The sequence below is a fragment of the Gymnodraco acuticeps genome, unplaced genomic scaffold (genome assembly GCF_902827175.1).
Source record: "Gymnodraco acuticeps unplaced genomic scaffold, fGymAcu1.1, whole genome shotgun sequence".
NCBI lineage: Eukaryota > Metazoa > Chordata > Actinopteri > Perciformes > Bathydraconidae > Gymnodraco > Gymnodraco acuticeps.
The window spans coordinates 2,103,315-2,124,763 of NW_022990398.1; the positions used below are offsets into that span (position 1 = coordinate 2,103,315).

The 21,449-nt window shown below is 40.8% G+C and overlaps 3 protein-coding genes across 4 annotated transcripts; all 3 read left to right on the forward strand.

Annotated features, from left to right (window-relative positions):
• Positions 1-3,003: 3,003 nt before the first annotated feature.
• LOC117551761 lies at positions 3,004-11,182 on the forward strand. Of its 2 annotated transcripts, none has more exons than XR_004569847.1 (11): positions 3,004-3,070; positions 3,692-4,039; positions 4,206-4,301; positions 4,439-4,489; positions 9,491-9,547; positions 9,676-9,702; positions 9,814-9,981; positions 10,529-10,576; positions 10,653-10,715; positions 10,791-10,848; positions 10,932-11,182. XR_004569847.1 is itself a non-coding variant. In XM_034224781.1 (11 exons), exons 1-11 carry the CDS (start codon positions 3,010-3,012, stop codon positions 10,988-10,990), a joined length of 1,005 nt encoding a protein of 334 aa, XP_034080672.1. In that variant the 5' UTR covers positions 3,004-3,009; the 3' UTR covers positions 10,991-11,182. The 2 variants fall into 2 exon arrangements, 1 of the variants encoding a protein (XP_034080672.1); XM_034224781.1 differs by having other exon boundaries at positions 10,822-10,848.
• Positions 11,183-11,839: 657 nt separating this feature from the next.
• LOC117551715 (zona pellucida sperm-binding protein 4-like) lies at positions 11,840-14,062 on the forward strand. Its single transcript, XM_034224688.1, has 10 exons — positions 11,840-11,961; positions 12,055-12,176; positions 12,255-12,354; positions 12,438-12,655; positions 12,743-12,831; positions 12,930-13,045; positions 13,277-13,466; positions 13,566-13,701; positions 13,786-13,849; positions 13,974-14,062. Exons 1-10 carry the CDS (start codon positions 11,901-11,903, stop codon positions 14,060-14,062), a joined length of 1,185 nt encoding a protein of 394 aa, XP_034080579.1. The 5' UTR covers positions 11,840-11,900.
• A 406-nt stretch (positions 14,063-14,468) lies between these two features.
• dhx40 (DEAH (Asp-Glu-Ala-His) box polypeptide 40) lies at positions 14,469-20,715 on the forward strand. The gene is made up of 17 exons (XM_034224715.1): positions 14,469-14,838; positions 15,500-15,645; positions 15,734-15,853; positions 16,388-16,624; positions 16,748-16,814; positions 16,904-17,035; positions 17,122-17,221; positions 17,349-17,435; positions 17,558-17,740; positions 18,071-18,151; positions 18,253-18,410; positions 18,990-19,104; positions 19,249-19,357; positions 19,637-19,731; positions 19,862-19,931; positions 20,056-20,284; positions 20,492-20,715. Exons 1-17 carry the CDS (start codon positions 14,667-14,669, stop codon positions 20,602-20,604), a joined length of 2,214 nt encoding a protein of 737 aa, XP_034080606.1. The 5' UTR covers positions 14,469-14,666; the 3' UTR covers positions 20,605-20,715.
• The last annotated feature ends 734 nt before the right edge of the window (positions 20,716-21,449 follow it).

The following is a 21,449-nucleotide window of genomic DNA, read 5'->3' on the forward strand; positions in this document are numbered from 1 at the left end:
GGTAGAAGGGGCCGTTTTAGTGGTTTGATTTTAGGGGCACCATTTAAAGAGCAATGTGAGGTCCTCATCCTTTTTGCTTTAGTAAGCAGTGAGCAACAACTGTTTGGCACATCTGTTTTCAGTTTATATAGACATATACCCAAATTAGAAGCTATAGTGTCTCTTAATTTGATGCTCCTCTCTCATCCTGGTGAACACAACTCCTCTGAAAACACCCAAGAGAGGACTACCATCTTCAGGCAATGGGAGCCCAGCACGGACGATGACATCAAGGAGCCTGTTGAATGCTCAGAAGAGACCATCCTCAGGTGATGCGAGTCCACCAAACGGGGCCCCATCCAAGAGATCACAACCTCCACTGGATGTACGCAAGGACCTAGTGGCACATTTTCCAGTGAAGACAAAGAGAGGATGCTGCAGACACTGCAGTAAAGGGTGCACAAACACCCAATGCACCAAGTGTGAGGTCCGTCTCTGCTTTTCTGAGGATAGGAACTGTTTTTGGGATTACCATTGTATTCATATTTAATAAATGACTATTCATAAAAAACATGACTGATGTGTAATTATTATTCATGCTATACTGATATAGGGCTAAGTAAGCAATCAATCCTGCAAATCAACCCTTAGTTGTTCAATATATTTATTCAGACAATGTGAGTAGAAATACAGGAATTCTGCTCCCACCAAAGGCCAACGTTGCAATATTACAACATTTACCTAAAAACTTACCAAAACCTAAAAAATGTGAAAACCTTTTCATTTCTGCTCCATAGGCTCCCTACAACAACATCTGAAGGGTTTTTCTATATATGGGCTTTACAGGGTTAAAGCTCATCCCATAATGTTTGATTGACAGCTGATCTCTGTGCAGTGAAGACATGAACAATCAGCTCTCAGCAACAATGAAGGACACACAATGAGTTTAAGAAGTACTAGAGTTCCTCAAATGACTTCAGGCTATTTCAGTTTACACAACTCAGCTGTGGTTCCATAACCATAAAGCAAAACTAGTAGTGGTGGTCTAATGGATAGTGAGGTGGGCTGAACATCGGAAGGCTGTGAGTTCAAATCCCGCCAGGAACACCACCACTAGTGTGCCCTTGAGTAAGGCACTTAGCCCTTAGTTACTCCAGGGAGAATGTCCCGGTAATCGGTCATTGTAAGTCACTTTGGATAAAAGCGACAGCTAAATGAAATGTAATGTAAAAAATGTAATGCTTGATATGAGAGTAGATTTCTGGATTTCTTAAAAAGGAATATGCAATCCAGAAACGAGTAAGCTTTATTGCACAAAAATAAGCTTTCTTAGATATTACCAACATGTGCAAATGATGCGTCATTGTAACAAAGAGAGTGACTGCCTTTGATAGGCCGCAAAAGTAGCATGCATGGGTGCTAGTTCAAGCAAAATGTGGCTCAAAATTAAATATGAGATTACATTACATTACATTTAGCTGACGCTTTTATCCAAAGCGACTTACAATAAGTGCGTTCGACCAACAAAATACAAACTTGAAGAAAACAGAATGATATAAGTACATCAGGTTTCATAGAGCAAAAACATTTCAAGTGCTACTCAACTGGCTTTAGATAAGCCAGCCCTTTATTAGTATATAAGTGCTTTGTTAATAGTTCTATCGCTCGAGATCTGTAGATATTTTTGCTGGACTATGTTTCAGTCTAAGGAAGTCACCTCTGTTGGTGGTGCGCTTTGTTAAGCAGAGACAATAGAGGTTTCTCAATACTCTAATTCCCCCTCCTCGACTCCTCGGTCCTCCGGTAGTGACCCGGAAATGGATTTCAGCGCGCCATGTTGAAGGACATAATAACAGCAAATTTACATTACTATAAAGAGTATTGAGAAACCTCTATAGAATATGATAAAGAGGTAAGATGGTTTCTGTTCGTATAGAGGAGATGTTTTCTGAGCGGCAGTCATCTGTGGCCTCCTTCCTTTCCATGGTCACAAAGTGTGTAGGCCGAACACGTGAACAAGAGGTGTTATACAGTAGTTTCCTGAGTAAAACCACAACTCATCATGCAGGCGCACTGACGAAAGAGAGGAGGCTACTCATTTACATCTGAGTTGGCTTTTTGATACTTCAGGTGGTCAAGTCCGATCTAATTTCAGATAAATAGCAGTATGATCTTTTAAAAAGGAATAAAGCCGCCATGGTAGGTAACCTGTAACCTATATATTTTTCTTTTGAAATGTATTGAGTCGTTATCACAAATAGACGGACACACACAGTAATAATACTAATAATCGTAATCATAATTACAATAAAGCTTTATTAGTGTAGCACTTATCATACACTAGGTGTAGCTCAAAGTGTTTTAACAACACGGCACAAATGATAACAAAGAACAAGAAAGTCACTTCAGGTCAAACGTCAAAACTTTTTTGCACACATGCAGCATAAAAACATTATATGACAATTCAAGCATCACAAAAAGGTAAAAAAGATAAGATAATAAAAAAGTATAAAATGAATAAATACAATAAAAAATGTAAAACAATTAAATACATTAAAAAAACTAAAATAATAACGACCAATTTAGTGTGGAGCAGCAAACGTGAGCAGTTATTGCAATTATATGTATTGAACATTAACTGTAGGTATAAATATGCTTCTTCTACTTTCACTGGGCTTTGTGATAAACCTTTCCATTGGCCTTCACACCAAGGCCAAGCATCTACACTACAGGAAGTGGTCTGGTGGAGGCATTTATGTCAAGTTTTTTTTCAACTCATATTCATCTATCATTGTGCCAAGAGAACAATACTTCTTGATTTGAATATATTGTTAGACATGATGCACTTAGATCTTAAGAAAAGAGAAACATTGTGACAAACATTTAGTCTGTCGTTCATGTGAAACGGAAAGACATCAAAGTGCCTCTGCAGATGAACTGTAATGGTCTTGTGGTTTTGTCCCATGATGCTTAGAGGGGTTTGCATTGAGCACAACCACAGCGCTGCTCACACTGTGAGAGATTCTGACGATGGATACTGACGGGTGGATGTTCCTTTTAGCGCTTCACTTTATTTGTGTGACTTCAAATGGTGAGTCCTCTTGTGAAATTAAAGAATTAAAATACCGCGTTTTTGACATTATTTAATCAATTTATTTATTCTTTGAAACTTGGGCTTGGTTATTTAAATTGTAATACCAAATCTGTTGACATCAAGATAAGACATGACTACAATGAACTATGATGTTATTAATATATTTAAATATATGTCATAATAATTCAATAATGATAAATTACTACATACATATTTGTTCTTCTTCAATGTTAAATGTTTTATTAATATATTTGTCTGATTAATCTTCATTTTCCCCCTAGGTAAAATTATAATTATTAAGTTGGTATTTTTTGTCTAAATAAGCTTCTCCTTTTTTTAGTTTCAATGTTATACGTTTCTTTTTTGTATCATTGTCTATAATAAGGCAATTCGTGTTTGCCTATTAGTGCATTTTTCATATGTCGCAGCTTTTTCTGCTTCATGAGCCTTTAAAAATGGTAGTTATCACACGTTTCTCAACCTTGATGGTTAATTTTAACATGTTTACACCTAAGTATTGAATACAGTCATAAGGAGGAAAAGTAACTGCTGTTGGGTATTTATGCATGAGATAAAAAAAATATAAACCTTTTCTTGTATTTCTTTCGTCCCGCTCAGACGAGCCGTACAATAAGAGCTCTTGTGTGAAGGATCCAGATGTGTGTGAGATGCACACACTCAGCACTCAGCTTGGCTCCTCTGTGCTTCTCCCATGCAACTTTAAACCAAGTAACGTCATCAGGGTGTCATGGAGCCAAACTCCCGATCTGCACCTGCTGCAGCTCACGTCTGCAGGTCGCATCGTGTTCCTGAACCCCAGGTCTGGTCGTGTGAAGGCCTTTCCAAACCAGGGCCAAGAGGGGAACTTCTCCATCAGCATCAATGAGCTAAACAACTCAGACCTGGGGTGTTATGTCTGTACACGAGGAGATGACTGTCTTCAAGTGGAGTTGGTTGCTGAACATGGTAAGGTAATTCCTATTTTAAGATCATGTTAGTAGCAGCATGTTTAGAGACATGCTGCCTTTTTTTCCTTTCCATGGTCACAAACGTTGTGGGCCAGAGAGGGCAAGTGTGTGAGCGACAGTTTCCTGTGAAGTACAGCATTGTGAAACCTCATGTTGTCGTGCAGGTGCTCAAAGCGTGAACATGATGCTACTGATTTTCATCACTGCTGGTGTGGCTGCTTTCATCCTGCTAAGCGTCGGTGGCTACTGCTGCATGAAGTGTGAGTACTGCCCCAGTCTGACACTTTTAGTCCAAACAGTTCATTGAATAAGAAGTGCTTTGCTTGTACAATGGGTTTGCTTGTTCAATTTATGGATGAATGATGGTTGATTCAAATACAAACTTTTTTAATTTCAGTCTGCTGTAAAAACACAGCTTCGTACAACCCTGAAGGTGCAGATATGGAGGGTAAGCAACCATTTTTATCAATTTACCGTTTAAGTTAGAAAGGCCTATTGTAAAATGTTGCCCAGTACACGGTTGCAGACAAAAATAAAGGCAGATACTTTAAAATAATATACATGAATATAGTACAGCCAGGCAAGGCATCTTAAATTAAAATACATGTGTTGTGAAAACTTGCATCTGTTATTTAAGACAAAATGTCCACAGCAGAGCACCCTGGCAAAAGACAGGGTTAAATAGCATTGTAGAAAAATAAACAGTTCTCATTCATAACACTCCGTTCGATGTCTCACTATGGGATGCGCCTCATCGCGGAGCAAACAGAAGCATCAATCTCATTACGCCAATCCTGATTGGCTGGAGATCTTGACGTCAGCGTCAGGGAATTCACCCCCTATAAGTAGCTTGCGCCACGACGCATGCGTCATTCAAACACCTCTTCTCGCTTCAGAGCACATCTCTACAGTAGCCGGACAAGCTTAACGGTCCACAGACTGAACCCAAATCCAAAACATTTCGGTCGACGGGCACTCGCCGGCTACTCCTTCTGCTTCGCAAGAAGACGGTAATACTAACGCCAGTTAGTATTAAAATCGACCTCGCCGTTTCTTTCCCCGGAAAGTAAGGTAAGGTTTTGATTTTTCTCAAGCTAGCTACACACCTGTTGCTAGCTAGCTTCCCCTTACTACCGACACCACGGTAGCGAGGACGCTTTTCTTTTTCTCTCTCACGGAGGAGAAAAGGATTAGAAGTATATTGACACACCAGTCAATATTCTTTGAGAACAAAGGACCCACACCGTCTCTTTTTCTCCGGATTAAGGACGGGTTGGTAACACTTTTCTCTCAACGACGTACCTGTTACGAGCGGGTCCTCTCCACGCCACGAGGCGAACAAGATGGACGCCTCTCCCCCTCACACCAGAGGAGTCAGGGACTCGGAGGCTCGGTCATGCGGCTGCGGGTTGAAGATAGCAGGCACAGACTCACACCAGGTATCATGGTGGTGCAGGAAAGAGCTAGATGGCTCAACCTCACCAACCTCCCAGACCGGGAAAAGGAGGATGTGCTTGACATGCCCATCGTTCCCGAGGGGATTTTCGGCTCCGCTCTTGCCTCCATGCAGAGGAGATGCGAGTCGAAAAAGAAGGAGGACGAGGCCCTTCACCTCTGCCTCCCTCGAAGGGCCCTTCGCAGCGGCAGCCCTTCGTCCAAGCTGCCCCGAACCCTGCTCGGTTCAAAATACCGAAAACGCAGAGGTCGCAGTCCGCCCCGAGTCCCCAGCCCAGGCAGGGGACGAGGGCGAGCTGGCCTAGAAAATCTCCGGTTCCGGCTGCAGCCCAGGCGCAGCCAACCCAGAATTTCGGCCAGCAGTCGAGGAAGAAGAAGCGAGCGGCGTGACAGCCCCTCCTTCTCCCCTCTGTGACAGAGCTGGAAGTCTACGGTTCCCCAGCTCTAAATGTGTTCCCGCCGCCTCGAGAGATGCCTCAACACCATCCTCAAGTCCGCATAAACACATGTCACACACTTATTGATTTTTCTGTCATAAAACATTTTCCGCTGACGCATCCAGGCTTCGAGCCAAGGGCGCAGCTCGAAAAAATGAAAAGAAAAACAATAAAAACAATAAACAGTCCGTCAACTGTTCCCCTTCTGAGAGCAGCTACGGCCTCTCTCAAAGGGCGGACATGCGCAGTGCCGGCTGGGGCTGTAAAGGCACCACCGTCACGCGCATGCGCAGTGTTGGTGGGGATTGTCGAAAAGGGGCACCACTGTGTTCAGACACTAGAGGGCCCCATAACACAACAAATAGAGACTCAGAGGGGAAGAGACGTGACATCTCCACTGGCTCTAAGGAGCATGCAGTGGAAGATGCTCACATCATCTGCTTGGGTTTTCAAGACAGTAACACGGGGCTACAGACTCCAATTCGCTGTCACCCCCCCCCCTCGCTTCTCGGGCATTCGCAGGCCCGAGGAGAGTCAGCCCATATTCTGGAGAGAGAGATTCTCTCACTCCTAGAAAAGAGGGCTATATCTATTGTACCCGCCGAGCAGAGTCAGGGCGGCTTCTATTCCAAGTACTTCCTCGTTCCCAAACGGGGAGGGAACGGAATTCGGCCAATACTTGATTTGAGGGCTCTGAACAAATATCTAAAAAGGTATAAGTTCAGAATGCTCACTCACACATCTCTGCTGCGGCTCGTGCGACAAGACGACTGGTTTACATCAGTCGACCTGAAAGATGCGTATTTTCACATCCCAGTATATTACCCACACAGGAAATATCTGAGATTCGCATTTCAGGGGATCTGTTATGAATACAGAGTACTCCCCTTCGGTCTGTCTCTCAGTCCAAGGGTGTATGTACGATGTACGGAAGCCGCGATAGCCCCGTTAAGACAACAGGGTATTCGCCTGGCGACTTACCTGGAAGACTGGCTGCTTCTCGCACAGTCGGAGCAGGAGGCTGTTACGCAGACAAATGTCCTCGTAAAGCACCTGCTCAACCTGGGTTTCATAATAAACACAGAGAAGAGCATGTTGTGCCCCGCACAGACTATACTCTTCCTGGGTTTACGCCTGAACTCGGTGCCCTTTTCAGCTCGCTTGTCAGCGGATAGAGTGAAAGCTTTCAGAGCTTGTCTCGCTCTTTTCCAGCTGCGCAAACATGTTCTCTTCAGATCATGCCTGCGATTGCTGGGGCTCATGGCGTCAGCCATCCTGGTCGTACGACTGGGACGCTTACACATGAGGGAGTTTCAGCGCTGGGTGGCCGCCCTAAAACTAAGAGTGATGGTTACTGTGAAATGCGTAATGGCACTGCGCCACTGGCTGCACCCGACTTTTCTAGTACGAGGTGTGCCTATGGGTGCTGTCCTTTCACGGAAAGTGGTCACCACGGACGCATGTCTGACAGGTTGGGGAGGTATTTATGAAGGTCGCCCGGTGAGGGGTCTCTGGAGCAGAGACCTCCAGCGGGCGCACATAAATTACCTGGAGCTTTTAGCGGTGTTTCTCACCCTAAAACGCTTTCTGCCTTTCCTCAGGGGACATCACGTCCTCGTGAGGACAGACAATACGACCACAATATCGTATATTAACCGCCAAGGGGGTTTGCGTTCTCTCCAGTTACACACACTGGCGCGCAAACTGATCCTATGGAGCGGTAGGCGTCTCCTCTCTCTGAGAGCGACGCACGTACCGGGAGTGATGAACCTCGGGGCAGATCTACTGTCCAGAGGTGCACCACTTTATGCAGACTGGACTCTACATCCAAGGATTGTGAGCCAGCTGTGGGTGCGTTGCGGTGGATCTGTTCACATCGAAAGACAACGCTCAGTGTCAGCTGTTCTTTTCGATGCGCGATCTAAATGCACCGTTAGGCGTGGATGCACTCGCGCACGATTGGCCCCCGGGCCTTCTGTACGCGTTCCCACCCTTGGCTCTGATACCCCCAACTCTGGCCAGAGTGAGAGAGCAACGCCACACACTTATCCTGATAGCTCCGCACTGGCCAGCTATGTACTGGCTAGCGGAGATATATCAGCTGCTGTGCGGGCAGCCATGGCAGCTCCCACTACGCAGGGACATACTGTCCCAAGCGGGGGGGGCGATCTTTCACCCACACCCAGAGCGCTTGGCTCTATGGGCCTGGCCCGTGAGTGGTACAATCTGAATACAGTGTGACATGAAGCTGACCCTGGCGGCTGCCAAGCGAGCCAGTGGCACTCATGCACTATCTGTACAGTCTTCATGCACTCAGTTCGCCCCAGGGCAAACAGAGTGTGGTTGAAGCCCAACCCTGCCTTTATCTTAAGGCGGTTGGTTCAGGTACCACATTTGACATTGAGGCATCCTCCCCGCCACTGTATTCCTCCGGGGAACAGCGGCCGGATTTGCCGTGTCTAGCCCGTGCTGTACGCACGTACAGGGACAGATCAAGGGTGCTTTGTCATAATGACCAACCCCTTGTGTCCTGGGCTAACCCTTATAAGGGCAAGCCTGTTACTAAGCAACGGCTCTCCCACTGGTTTGTGGAAGCAATTGCTTTGGGGCCCATACGAGTCAGAGTTCGCAGGCACCCTCGGGTCCGCGAGCTCTTTCGACTCAGAGTCTGGCTGCATTCTGGACTCTGTCCAGGATGTCTCCCATCAAAGACATTGGTGCAGCGGCGAGCTGGTCCTCGCCGCTCACTTTTGTCCGCCTCTTAACAGGCTGGACGTTCTGCTCCCAGTGTGACTCAAGCAGTGCTGGGCACCTGGTTGAGTCAGAGCTCTACCTGTTAAGTTCTGGTTGGTTTGGTGATTTTCGAGATAAGCTCGTCTGACAATACGGGAGCTACAATTTCCCATAGTGAGACATCAAACGGAGTGTTATGAATGAGAACTATAGGTTACTTACGTAACCCCAGTTCTCAGAGTAACATGAAGTGAGATGTCTCACCAGACGGCCCTCCTTGCTATGGTGAAGCGAGAAGAGGTGCTTATTTTGAATGACGCATGCGTCGTGGCGCAAACTACTTATAGGGGGTGAATTCCCTGACGCTGACGTAGAGATCACCAGCCAATCAGGATTGGCGTAATGAGATTGATGCTTCTGTTTTCTCCGCGATGAGGCGCATCCCATAGTGAGACATCTCACTTCATGTTACTCTGAGAACTGGGGTTACGTAAGTAACCTATAGTTACCACCTCCTTCAAAAGATTAGTTAGTTCGGGGAAAACATTTTATTCTTTCAGGTCAAGAAGATTGATACCATGTCATGAAATGTTGTTGAGAGGTTCTAAGAAAGTCAAAAAATCCCCCGTCTGAAAGAAAAATCCCTCAAACGTGTTTGCGGGAGCATAATCTCATAGGTTGAGAAAAGATCATTGTCTCATATACATGGAGATTTTAGGTTACTACAAATGGATGAACAGTTATTGGATTAATGTTTTGGATAGAGGAGACTGGACAGACTTTTCTAGGTTTTTGACCTTTGACCTTATAAGTTCCCCCTGCAGGTGTCAGTCCTTCACAAGAGGAAACAGGCAGAGTGCCAGACGGCCAACAGCAGGGAGGTAATCAAACAAAGTCATTTATGTTAACACATGTGATGTGCAATAAGAAAATAAAGAAAGTAATATATATGTGGTTTTTTTCTTGACAAGTAACTGTCCTGTACACTGTGTGTGTCATTTCCCTACAGGTGCATACAATCCTAATCTTGTTTATGGTGAGTACACACTGCTCTGTTTCTTCACTTTTTTTCATGGATTTTTAAAAGATAATGTCTTTGTTATCACACGTAAAAAAATCTTCATTGTATTATATTTTCAAATGCCAGAAAATGAGGACCAAGGCCCATTCAACCAGCAGGAGGAACCCGGAGATTATTGCAACACAGTTTCAGGAGCGATGCCTCATCCCGACCTGACTCTGCACCCTGACAGCAGCAGTGGGATTTATCCAAACCTCAACCAGAGTCAGAGGACTAAACTGAGATTTCATAGAGGTGCTTAACATCCAGCACAATTACTACTGTTTGTATAACTGGTGATAAGTGATAGAAGAAGTACCCAGATTCTATTATTAAGTCAAAATAATGATACTGCAGTCTGAAAAAAAAGTACAAGTCACTTTAGGTATCAAAAATACAATTATTTGTTATGCAGAATGGTTCTTTTGAAACGTTTTATATTAATATAGATCATTAAAGTATTTTTGTTTTGATCTGCAACAGATACATGTGAATCTGGAGCAAAGTCTGCATATTTTGTACACTGCTGAGTAGATTGTTAGTTAACATATTTTATTTATGTAAAAATGTACCAGTATCTACAAGTGTCAAACAAATGTAGCGCGGTAAAAAGTATTTGTTTCCCATTTTAGAGGTAGTAGTAGATAAAAGTAGAAAATGTTAATACTCAAGTAAAGTACAAGTACCTCACATTTTTCAGAACAGTTCTTGAACAAATGTACTTACATGCATTCAACCATATGCTAATGGTCAATTGTATATTGACAAACTAAAGTAACTCAGTCTCCTGTCACCTCTCCAGAACTCTTCAACAGATTACGGCAAGCAAGTGTCAAGCGCCCTTATTACGGTAATATAAGTATGTTTTATTAAATCACATCATTTCAATGTTTTCAGGAACTTCACCTGTTCATTTCATTACACAGTTAACCAAGATGAAATGAGGCAACAACAAGCCAGTTCAATTCTGGAGGAGAAGCGTCGCAGAGGTATTTAGATTACATTTCATATTGATTTGAGTGTGAGTGTGAGAAATAAAAGTTTAATGCACACAATGTAATCAGTTTGATTGTTTGTTATTGTGTTTGGCTGCAGGTTTGGGGAAGAAGAAAGCCAAAGAAAGTGAGTGCTGATCTGTTGGCATGTTCAGGATGAAATAATATCTGCTCAACTTCTCTCCAACTTCTCCATTGTTTCCCTGTCAGATGCTGAATTCAAAAACCCGATATACAACAGGAGCGTAGACCAGCTCAACCACCTATAGAGAATTAAAGAGAGTTTAAACAGCTGCTGAGATATTAGCAGTATCAACATCCTTTCCAATCACGGTTGTGTTAACTATTTTAACATACTATAACTTGATACATGTCTTGTTTGCTGCATAATAGTACAATTTTTGTATGTACCTCTATAAGACAATGACACATTGTTGTTGGGTGATGTTTATCAAATAAAGTCCTAACATAAAATCCAGTAGTATTCAGTATGTTTGTTTAATAAGACAACCCTGTGTATGCAAAAGGTTTTAAATGCATTTGAAACAGTACTTTTGTACCATATAAATTGCTTTTATGCACTCAGGTTGACTTGCAGAAAGAATGTAGCCTATTTTTAGCCAAACCACACTGACACCTTCGGCCAGTTTAGAGGGGTTTTCCTGCATAAATGTAAACGGAATCAGAATCAGTTTTATTGCAAAATAGGTTGCCACATACAAGGAATTGAAAACACAGTACGAAGAGAGCAAACAAAGAAATATTACAAACAATATACAATAAAAACTATTATGAAATGAAAACATTTGTACACAAAATAAAAGGGATGAATTATGGTGCAGAATTGTGCTAAATAGTCGCATCAATTTGCAAAGCTTCCAACTGCAGGAGAATACAGTGAGAAACTGCAGAAATGTCCCTGAAACGGGTTGTTTTTTTAAGGTGGAGTTTCTGTGAGTTGCTTTCACTCTCCTGAGAGCCGTGCCAATCAGGCCAAATGAGAAGCAGCTGCTGCACCTGTCACACTTTCCAAAGATGTGGCTCCACAGCACAAACTTCATTTTAGTCTCATTATCACTGCTAATTTTGAAATGTAAAACTCATGCTGCTCCAAAGCCACCCCAAGCAGCAGTTTCTAACACTAACAGTAATCATACATCCATTTGCCACGATGGGTTCATGTCTGTTTACCTGTCAAAGATGCAATTTCCTGATCTCCGTTTCAATATTTATGTTCAAGGTGAGTCAGACATTTGCAAAATATGTATTGATCATGATACATAGCTTGTTAAGAATTTACTATGCTTTTGATTTTGTCTAAATGTACACACAGATGAGCACAGCGGGTATTACCAAGCCATCTCTATAGCAAAACAGTGCCACTACTTCCTTGGAGAGGCTGACACCTTCATTGTCCTAACAGTCGCTCCAAATGGATGCTTTGTGAGAAGACAAGTAAGCTTACAAGTGTGTGTTTACTTTGAATGCTGATTTGTATTTTTCACATTCTAATCTGACCATTTTGTTCAATAGAAGTATGTCACAAGTCTGACTGTTGTCATCACAGCACTAGACAGAGGAAGAGTTGACATTGTCAAGTCAATACCTCTGATCTGTGAACGGAAAGTCAAAGGTAGTAATCCTAGCTTTAATTTAAATATAATGCCAACATGTTGAGGGAGTTAGATTATTATTAATTCTCACTGTTTTCTACAGAGGTGAGGAGAAATGATAAACCACTGGCGTCAAAAAATAAATTCTGCAACAAGGATGGGTTCAACATTACCATTCATCAAAATGCCACAGTCCCACCTCTGAACCTGGATGCTGTCTGGATCCCTTCTGGTCAAAGTGACAACTGTAAACCTAAATTAAAATCCAAGGAAGCTGTCACATTCAGCTTTCCATTCACTGATTGTGGCACTCAGTCCAAGGTTAATTCAATTAAATAACCTCCCATCATCAGAGAAATCAGTGATATTCTACAGAACAAAAAGTATTGTATTTGCTGTGTCTTGCAGATATCAGAAGGGATTATGACCTACTGGGTCAACATTGAGATGAAGCAACATCTGCATGAAGGCCCTATTCTCCGTGATACTCCTTCCCTGTAAGAAATAAAAAAATAACCCACTTTTCCTGCTGTATGAGGGTAATGGCTATTCATTTACTTTTTCAATTGTTTCGTAGTCATACTGTGCATTGCAGCTTTGCACTGGCACAAATCAGTCAGCTGGGTGTCGAGGTTAAGGGAGGAAAATCGGTGTACCCGTCCACACTGAGGAATGAGGGAATAATGAGGATGGAAATTAGGTTTGCCAAAGGTTGGTCAAATTGTTGCTATACATTCCTGTTGTTTTTACTTTTGTTGTCTATCTCAAATGTATTTGTCTGTTTGTACATTTTTATCCAACACAAAGTCTTCAAACAACATGTCCCATCAAAAAAGTGATAATGCACGACATGAAAATAAATGAACTGCTTTTACTTTGAATGGACAGTTTCAGATTTGCTAAAGCCTTATTTATTTGTTTTCAATCATCATTAATCTACAGATTCCAACTACAAGTATTTCCATTCCTCTCGAGACCCTCCTACAGTGACTGAGCTTGGCAAGCCTGTGTATGTGGACGTTTTTGTTCTCAAACATGAAGACAAGGACTTGGTACTCTTGCTTGAAGATTGCTGGGCGACACCAACTAAAAACCCATATGACCCACAAAGATGGAACCTGCTGGTTAAAGGGTGACTTCACATTAAGACATATAGTTTAATATCCAAGAAGGCTCCGTATGTTAACATATTTGCCTGTACTGATCAACTGAATTCCCTTATCCAATCCAGATGTCCTTTCAGTGGTGATAGCCACCAAACTGGTGTGTTGCCAGTTGATCCAAAGGTGCTCAAATATCCCTCTCTTCATAAATGGTTTGTGGTCAAGATGTTCTCATTTGTGAAGCCACCAGCATTTGAAAACCTGGTATGTAAGACAAATTAAAAAAACAGATCAACAATAACATTTTTAGGCTTGGGGATGTATTTAAAATAGGATGTTTCCTTGCAGGTATATTTCCACTGTGACATAGAGATAAGTAAGGGACCAGATTACTTACAATCCTGCAGTAACAGTAAGTGGATTTGCAGACTTTTTAACCTGTTATGATTCAGTCTATGTTGGTTTAGTGAATCACACACTTTGTTACATTGCATCTAACACTGTAAAATATTTGTTTGTTTTTCCATGTCTTTCAGAAAGCCGTAAATTAAGACAAATCGCAACAGGTCCAGAACAGAGCATTCTTTACAGCGTAGTCTCTGGTGGACCTCTTATTTATCTGTAAATAACCAGAAAGAAAACCCTGCTATTTCAAGCACACTTTAGAAATGTTCAAGCAAAACATGATTTGTTGTTCAAAATAAACCTGTTACAAACTATAATGGCTTGATTCATTTTCTAGATTCAACTAATTTGGTGACATTTAAAAAAACAAATCAACCCACCCATAGGACTTTTAATGAATACCTAACAAATGTGACATAAGGAACATAATGATCCCTGGAATATGTTTACATTCACAAATACTAAATGACTGGTTCTTAACTTTGTTTTCATACAGAGAAAACTGTTATTTAAGAAAGTAAATAGAATTGTGAACATATTGTATTACATTCTATGGCAGTGGCTCTTCGGTCATGTGCTCCCACCTCGACCAATAGAAACACAGAATGAGATAGTTTGCGGAAGTTGTTCAGCGAGCGTGTCGTCTTTGAAACGACACACAGAAATGTGAAAGAAACTTTAATTTTGTAAAGTTTTAAACCGTCAGTGGGCAAATAACTCCAACTAAACCGTGTACCGGGTGATAAACATCGGTATTAGCTTTGACTGTTCAGCTCCTCACACTGTTCTCTGCGGGTAAAGGTACTCAAGAGTTGTCTGTTATTATGTCCAAATCAACGAGATTGGACCCGAAAGAAAATAACCCGAAGAACCTGCCGATCTATCTGCACAAAGCCAAGCTGGTTCAGGCCGTCAAAGACAGCCCTTTTCTGGTCATCACCGGTGAGACTGGCAGCGGGAAAACCACACAACTTCCAAAGTACCTTCATCAAGCTGGTAAGCTGTCTTTTAGCTGCTTCCTCTGTGGTTATATGAGGTTTACTATTGCTAATGCACACACTAGACACTACATAGATCAGAACTACTATGTAACAATCTTTAAAGTTCTAAAGTTAGATGACAGCATTTACATGTGATTTGTGGTTTAAGGGGAGATACACTACTTCTAAAAAGGGTTTAAATGTTAAATAAAAAAACATCAACATGCAATGCAAAGTAAAAATGTATAATTGCAATACAAATGCGAAGGAATGTTGTTTTATGTTAGTACCTTACTGCTAAAGCGAAGATGTCTGGCTCAGAGTAGGCTATGAGAAAAAAGACACATATGTTTGACAAATTGTCCTTTAAAGTTATGGATTGAAAAATTACATACATTGTCAAACTTCCCCTGATGATTTTTTCAAATGTGTATTAGAGAGGCTTTCACTAATGCTGATTGTAGGATACATCTACAGATTCAAAGAAACAAATTGTTGTACAATACAAAACGAAATGTGTACTTTATTTACAGTTGTCTAAAAAAAAAACATATTTTGGCAGAAAAATAGCCCATACTCTCAAAATTGTGTAAAAAGTGTCTGGCATTTATTAACACAGCGGTCACACATGAGACCACTGCACTAAGGTGAACCCCTTCCTCTTACTTGTTTTGCAGGTTTTTGTAAAGATGGCAAAATTGGCATCACCCAGCCCCGCAGAGTGGCTGCCATCACTGTGGCCCAGAGGGTCGCCCATGAGATGCAATGCACTCTGGGTAGAGAGGTTGGCTACCAAGTGCGCTTTGATGACTGCACATCAGAGGTGAGATAGGCAAAAATACCCTGAATAAACTACAATGTAGTTCTTTTAAATATTTGTTGACATGAAACTGTGACTGTGTTTGATCCAGAGCACGGAGGTGAAGTACATGACAGACGGCTGCCTGCTCCGAGAGATCCTGGCTGATCCGATCCTTCCTCAGTACAGCGTGGTCATCTTGGATGAAGTCCACGAGCGCAGCCTCAACACAGTGAGTCCATATGACGTTGATCCAAGATGTTTAACATTAATGTATGACTTTAAGATTATATAATGTGTAAAACTAATCAAAATATCAAAAATGTAATTTAAAAAAATGACATGACATATAATAATTAATTTTAACATAATCATTTGATATGGTAGATTTGAACATACATAAATATAAAATAACAAAGGTTACACCAATCCTATTTTAATTATTTTATCTGAATTTAATGAATATATTAAGACACTTTACCTTATAAACTCTTAAAGAAGAACAAGATGTTGTTGTTTATCCTAATTCCATTTCCTTTAGTTATCCTTTATTTACTTATTATACCATTATGTTGAGCAATTTAAAACAAATAATGTATAATAAAAAAACCATTGTATTTATCAATTGCTCAAACATGCTAGGGAGACACAACATCTGATGTGTTTTTTAGTGAGTTCCAAAGGGACATTTGTTAGCTTACAAAATGTAGTTATTTCTGTCTATGTTTCAATCTGCACTTGTAGTAAGAGTTTGTATTCGTTGCAGGATATTCTCCTGGGTCTGTTGAAGAAAAGGTTTTCTAACCCCGCCAAAGCCCCCAAGGGCCGGGCTTCTCCTATGAAGGTGGTGGTGATGTCAGCCACCTTAGAAACTGACAAACTCTCCGCCTTTCTTGGCGACTGCCCCGTCTTTGCTATTCCTGGGCGGATGTTCCCTGTCACCAGCACATTTGGTTTTGCTGTAGGACCTAAAGACTTTGAGAGCACTGGTTATATGAAAGAGGTACTGAGTCTCAGCATACATTAGGTGTTTTTCATTCATGGTTCAAAGTTGAAACTTTACAACAATACCTCAACATTCAAGATTAAATGTGTTGTTATAGCTTAATTCTTTTTTGCTCCTCAGGTGGTAAAAGTGGCCCTTGATGTGCACACCAGTGAAATGGCAGGGGATATTCTTGTGTTTTTGACAGGTCAGTCATAACTATCAAGCTCTAAGATCGCAGTACAACTTAACCCTGAGGCATTGAGTTATTTAAATTCTCCATGTGTCACATCACAGGGCAGTCAGAGATTGAGCGCGCCTGTGACATGTTGTATGAAAAAGCTGAGTCTATAGACTACCGCTACGATGTGCAGGACCAAACCGTGGAGGGCCTTCTTATTTTGCCCCTTTACGGATCCATGCCCACTGGTAAATACATACATCTGATTTATTGTCAAGTCAATTCAATATATTTTGTTTCCCCAAATTAACTATTATTTTTGATCTCATCATAGATCAGCAGAGGCAGATCTTTCAGCCCCCACCTCCAGGAATCAGGAAGTGTGTAGTGGCAACTAACATCGCAGCGACATCTCTCACCATCGATGGCATAAAGTGAGTGTGTTTATTGGCTGAAAACATGGCAGCATTTATCAGATATATAACAATACTTGTGTGTCTAATAACATCATTAAAATATTTTGCGCAAAATATATAATCATCCAAATCTTTACCCATAAAGGTACATCATTGACAGCGGGTTTGTGAAGCAGCTCAACCACAACTCACGGGTGGGCATGGATATCTTGGAGGTGGTGCCGATTTCAAAGTGAGTTTTGGAATAATTAACATGTCATTTCAAACCTGCTAAAAGCAATTTTCCTGCTGACACCCATGCCATTATGAAAGCTTGCAGACTCATTTTTTAAAAGTTGTTGTTGTTGTTATTAGGAGCGAGGCTCAGCAGAGAGCAGGCCGAGCTGGAAGAACATCAGCCGGGAAATGCTTTCGAATCTACAACAAGGAATTCTGGGAGAAGTGCATGCCTGAATACACAGTGCCAGAAATCCAGAGGACGAGTCTGACCGCAGTGATTCTCACCCTCAAGTGCCTGGGTGTTCATGATGTCATTAGGTATGGTTATTCTGTCTTATTTCCTATACTTATCATTTCTTTATGCTCGTTTTGTTTTACCTTTTCAAATATTCAAAGATTCTATTGTCCTTTCATGATAGCTACAGTGTAGTTGTTACAAATTAAAAGCTTAAGTCCCAGGCTCTAACAGTGAAACATACCATATACATAAGACCTCAAAAGAAATAGATATAAAATATTGCAAGTGACACAATGATGCCAGTAAAATGCAGTAATAAATAAACGATATACATTTACAATAGAATCAGGTGTATCAAATGTCCAATTAAATACTTATTATTATTTTGTAATGATTTGATTTATTTTAAGGTTTCCTTATCCGGATTGTCCAGAGGAGAGGTTTATTCTGGAGGCATTAAAACAGCTCTACCAATTTGATGCCATCGATAGGTGAGTGGGAAAACCTGTGGACTCTCTACGCTCCGCATTACTGGGATTGAGTAATTCTCTATGAAATGTCATGCCTTATCTGTGTGGTGTGCTGGCTGTAGGAGAGGCAGAGTGACCCGGCTGGGGGAGCTGATGGTGGAGTTCCCCCTGCATCCCGGCCTCACCAGAGCCCTGCTCAAAGCCGCTTCGCTGGGCTGCCAGGACCTGCTGCTGCCTGTGGCCGCCATGCTGTCTGTGGAGAACATTTTCATCAGGCCAGGTCAGTACATGTAGCTTTTAAATGAAAAACAATTCTGAATAACAATATAGATTTATCCTGGGAGTAATGGGGTTTGAGATAGAATAAAATAAATAAAATAATAGAATACAAATATGTATATAAACCTATATGTAAAGATGTGCAATATAAATATATTCATATACACATAAGAAGTTAAAGTAAAAATGTCCACTGGAACTAAATAAAAAAATATATATATATATTTGTATAAACATGTGTTAAACTATAACGATTGAATAAAAATATTTATATAAAGTAAAAATATGCACTTGCTACTAAAAGATAAAACATGTATACTACAATATATACAGCGGGGTATTAGCAACAACAATATTAAAGGTGAATTGCACAGTGTTTAGCTTCTGATGGTGAAGTCCCAGTGCAAAAATAAGTGTTCTATTGAAAAATTACAAGCGGGAAAATACAAAGAGCTAACGAAATATAAAATAAATAATTGTAATCCATAATATTTAGGTGATATTAAAGGAAGTGTCAGATATTATAGATGTATATAATGTGTCAGGAGGTGTGGTGTGACGACTCTCTTCCTGCCTGCAGGCCACCCGGAGAAGCAGAAGGAGGCAGATCAACAGCACAAAGCACTGGCTGCCAAGAGCGGCAGTATGAACGACTTCGCCACTCTCCTCAGTGTGTTTCAGTCGTGTCAATCCAGGTAGATAACTCATTAATGCCACAATATACATTATTTATATGTCAGAAATGTCAGTGTTAGTTTCCTACTTGCAATGTATTCATGACGTTATACTGCATGATGATATATCTTCTGTAAGTGTGAGCCTTCTCTTGCTTCTTGCAGTGACAGACCATCAGAGTGGTGTAAAGATCATTGGGTCCACTGGAGGGCGCTGAAGTCAGCCTTCAGTGTGGAGACTCAGTTGAGAGATATTCTCCTCCGGCTCCAACAGGTTTACACAACTCATTTTCATACAGTATCATTAACTGAATGGTGCCCATGCTTTATTAGATCCTTCATATTGCTGTAATGTACAAATGTGCAATCCTGCCTATTTTATTCTTAGCTGTGATATATCATGCTTGCTCCACACATCAGTGTTGCATCATTATTTGTATGGAGCTCTTTGAAGATAGCTGTGATGGTCCAATATTTAACTCTGTAGTTTATGAATGGTTTAGTTTGTTTGCCATCACACATTCATTTAAGTGTGACTTTTGTTCTCTTTCAGAAGAGAGATTTCCCTGAAGAAACATTTGACGGCAACAAGAGTGAACTCTTCAGACGATGCCTGTGCTCAGGATACTTCACCAACGTCGCCAGAAGGTATCACCAATGTTTATTTAACATTATCTATATTTAACTCTACTTTGGGATTCCTTTATTATCTCTTAGTAATGTAACATTAGCTGTGTTTGAAAAAATCTTCAGTTAAATGTTTCTTTCCCCAACATAGGTCTATTGGAAAGGTGTTCTGTACAATGGACGGTCACGGATCCATGGTTCACATTCATCCAGCCTCATCGGTAACTACTTCTAAGAATATCTTTATAAATAAAACACAGTTTCATTGAGGATACTTTTGGAACCACCACTTTCATGCCTTTTCTCTGAATTCCTACTTTGATCATTATCCCTCTTTGCTCTCAGCTGTTTGACCAGGAGGGTGAGCTGAACTGGATTATCTTCCACGATGTGCTGGTGACCTCGCGGATGTACGTCAGGACGGCGTGTCCTATTCGATACGAGTGGGTGAAGGACTTATTACCTAAACTTCATGAAGTGGACGTTTATGAGCTGAGCAGTGTGGCGAGAGAAGAAGTGACTGAGGAGGAGATGAAGAAATGGGAGAGCAGGGAAGCAGCCAAAAGACCAGCAGGTTTCCAGAATTCATTTAATATAAGTTTTGAATGTGTGATTTCTACAGCTTAATGGTTCCTGTTTATGGTCCCATTTGATTAAATAATCAAGTTAAAGGTCCACCTATTGTACAGGGTGGATTGAAAGGCCATTTGGTTGTTTTACAATTCCGTGTCTGAAGAATTAAGTCATATATAACATAATACATGTATTCTTCTTTTTTCAGAGGTTTCTACTGAGGACATAATGAAGAAGCTGGAAAAGCGAAACAACGAAACTGCTGTCGGCGATGCTCGTGCACGCTACCTGCAGAGAAAGCAACAAAGACAACAAAAATAAAGCTCTTTGACGGAAAGTTCTTTCTTTTTAGGCACAAGATTCATATGATGTACCAAAGAAGCATTTTTGTAAATGATTCCTGTATAATAAACATTTGTTACATTTATAAAATTGCCTTGCACTTCTTTAATCTCTCCACTTCACAAACAATGCTTTATAAGTATGTATATATATACACATGTATGACAGTTCTTTCAACAAGGTTCAAATCCAAAGTAACTTTCAGTTTTATTATGAAACAGTGAGTGGATTTACCTTAATACTACCCTTTTAAGTTATTTTAAATAAAACACCATGTATTGGGGTCCTTAAAACCCCTGATTCAAATATTCTCAAGTCTGCCATTTTAAACTTAATGGATAGAAATACGAATTGAGTAAATGTTTACCATGATACCTCATTTAAAGTATTGCAAGCTATTGCCTCCAAAAATAGGATAATAATAATAATACGTTTTCAGATGTCATTTATTACACAAGTAATATTGTTTGCAAGTTTGTTTTCTATAATGGTTGTTGTGTACAGTATTTTATAATGCTGTCCCCAGTTTGTATTTCCTGTGTTGTTTGGATTTGACGATGTTGTTGCTTTAAGGGGAATAACACTACAGGAAATGGGTTCAAAATGTTAATAGTTGCACCAACAATAAGGAAATGTTTACGTATGCAAAGCAGGCATTACTTTATTAATAATGTTCATATTTTACTGGAACAGAATGTTTTTTTTACAAAGGGGAATTCTGAATATCCATTTGTATCACCCCATTAAAATGAAAAAAAGTATTTTACATAAGTCATGTATGTCAAATATTGCTGCTAGGATCAGGGTTAAAAGAGAAGGTGGCT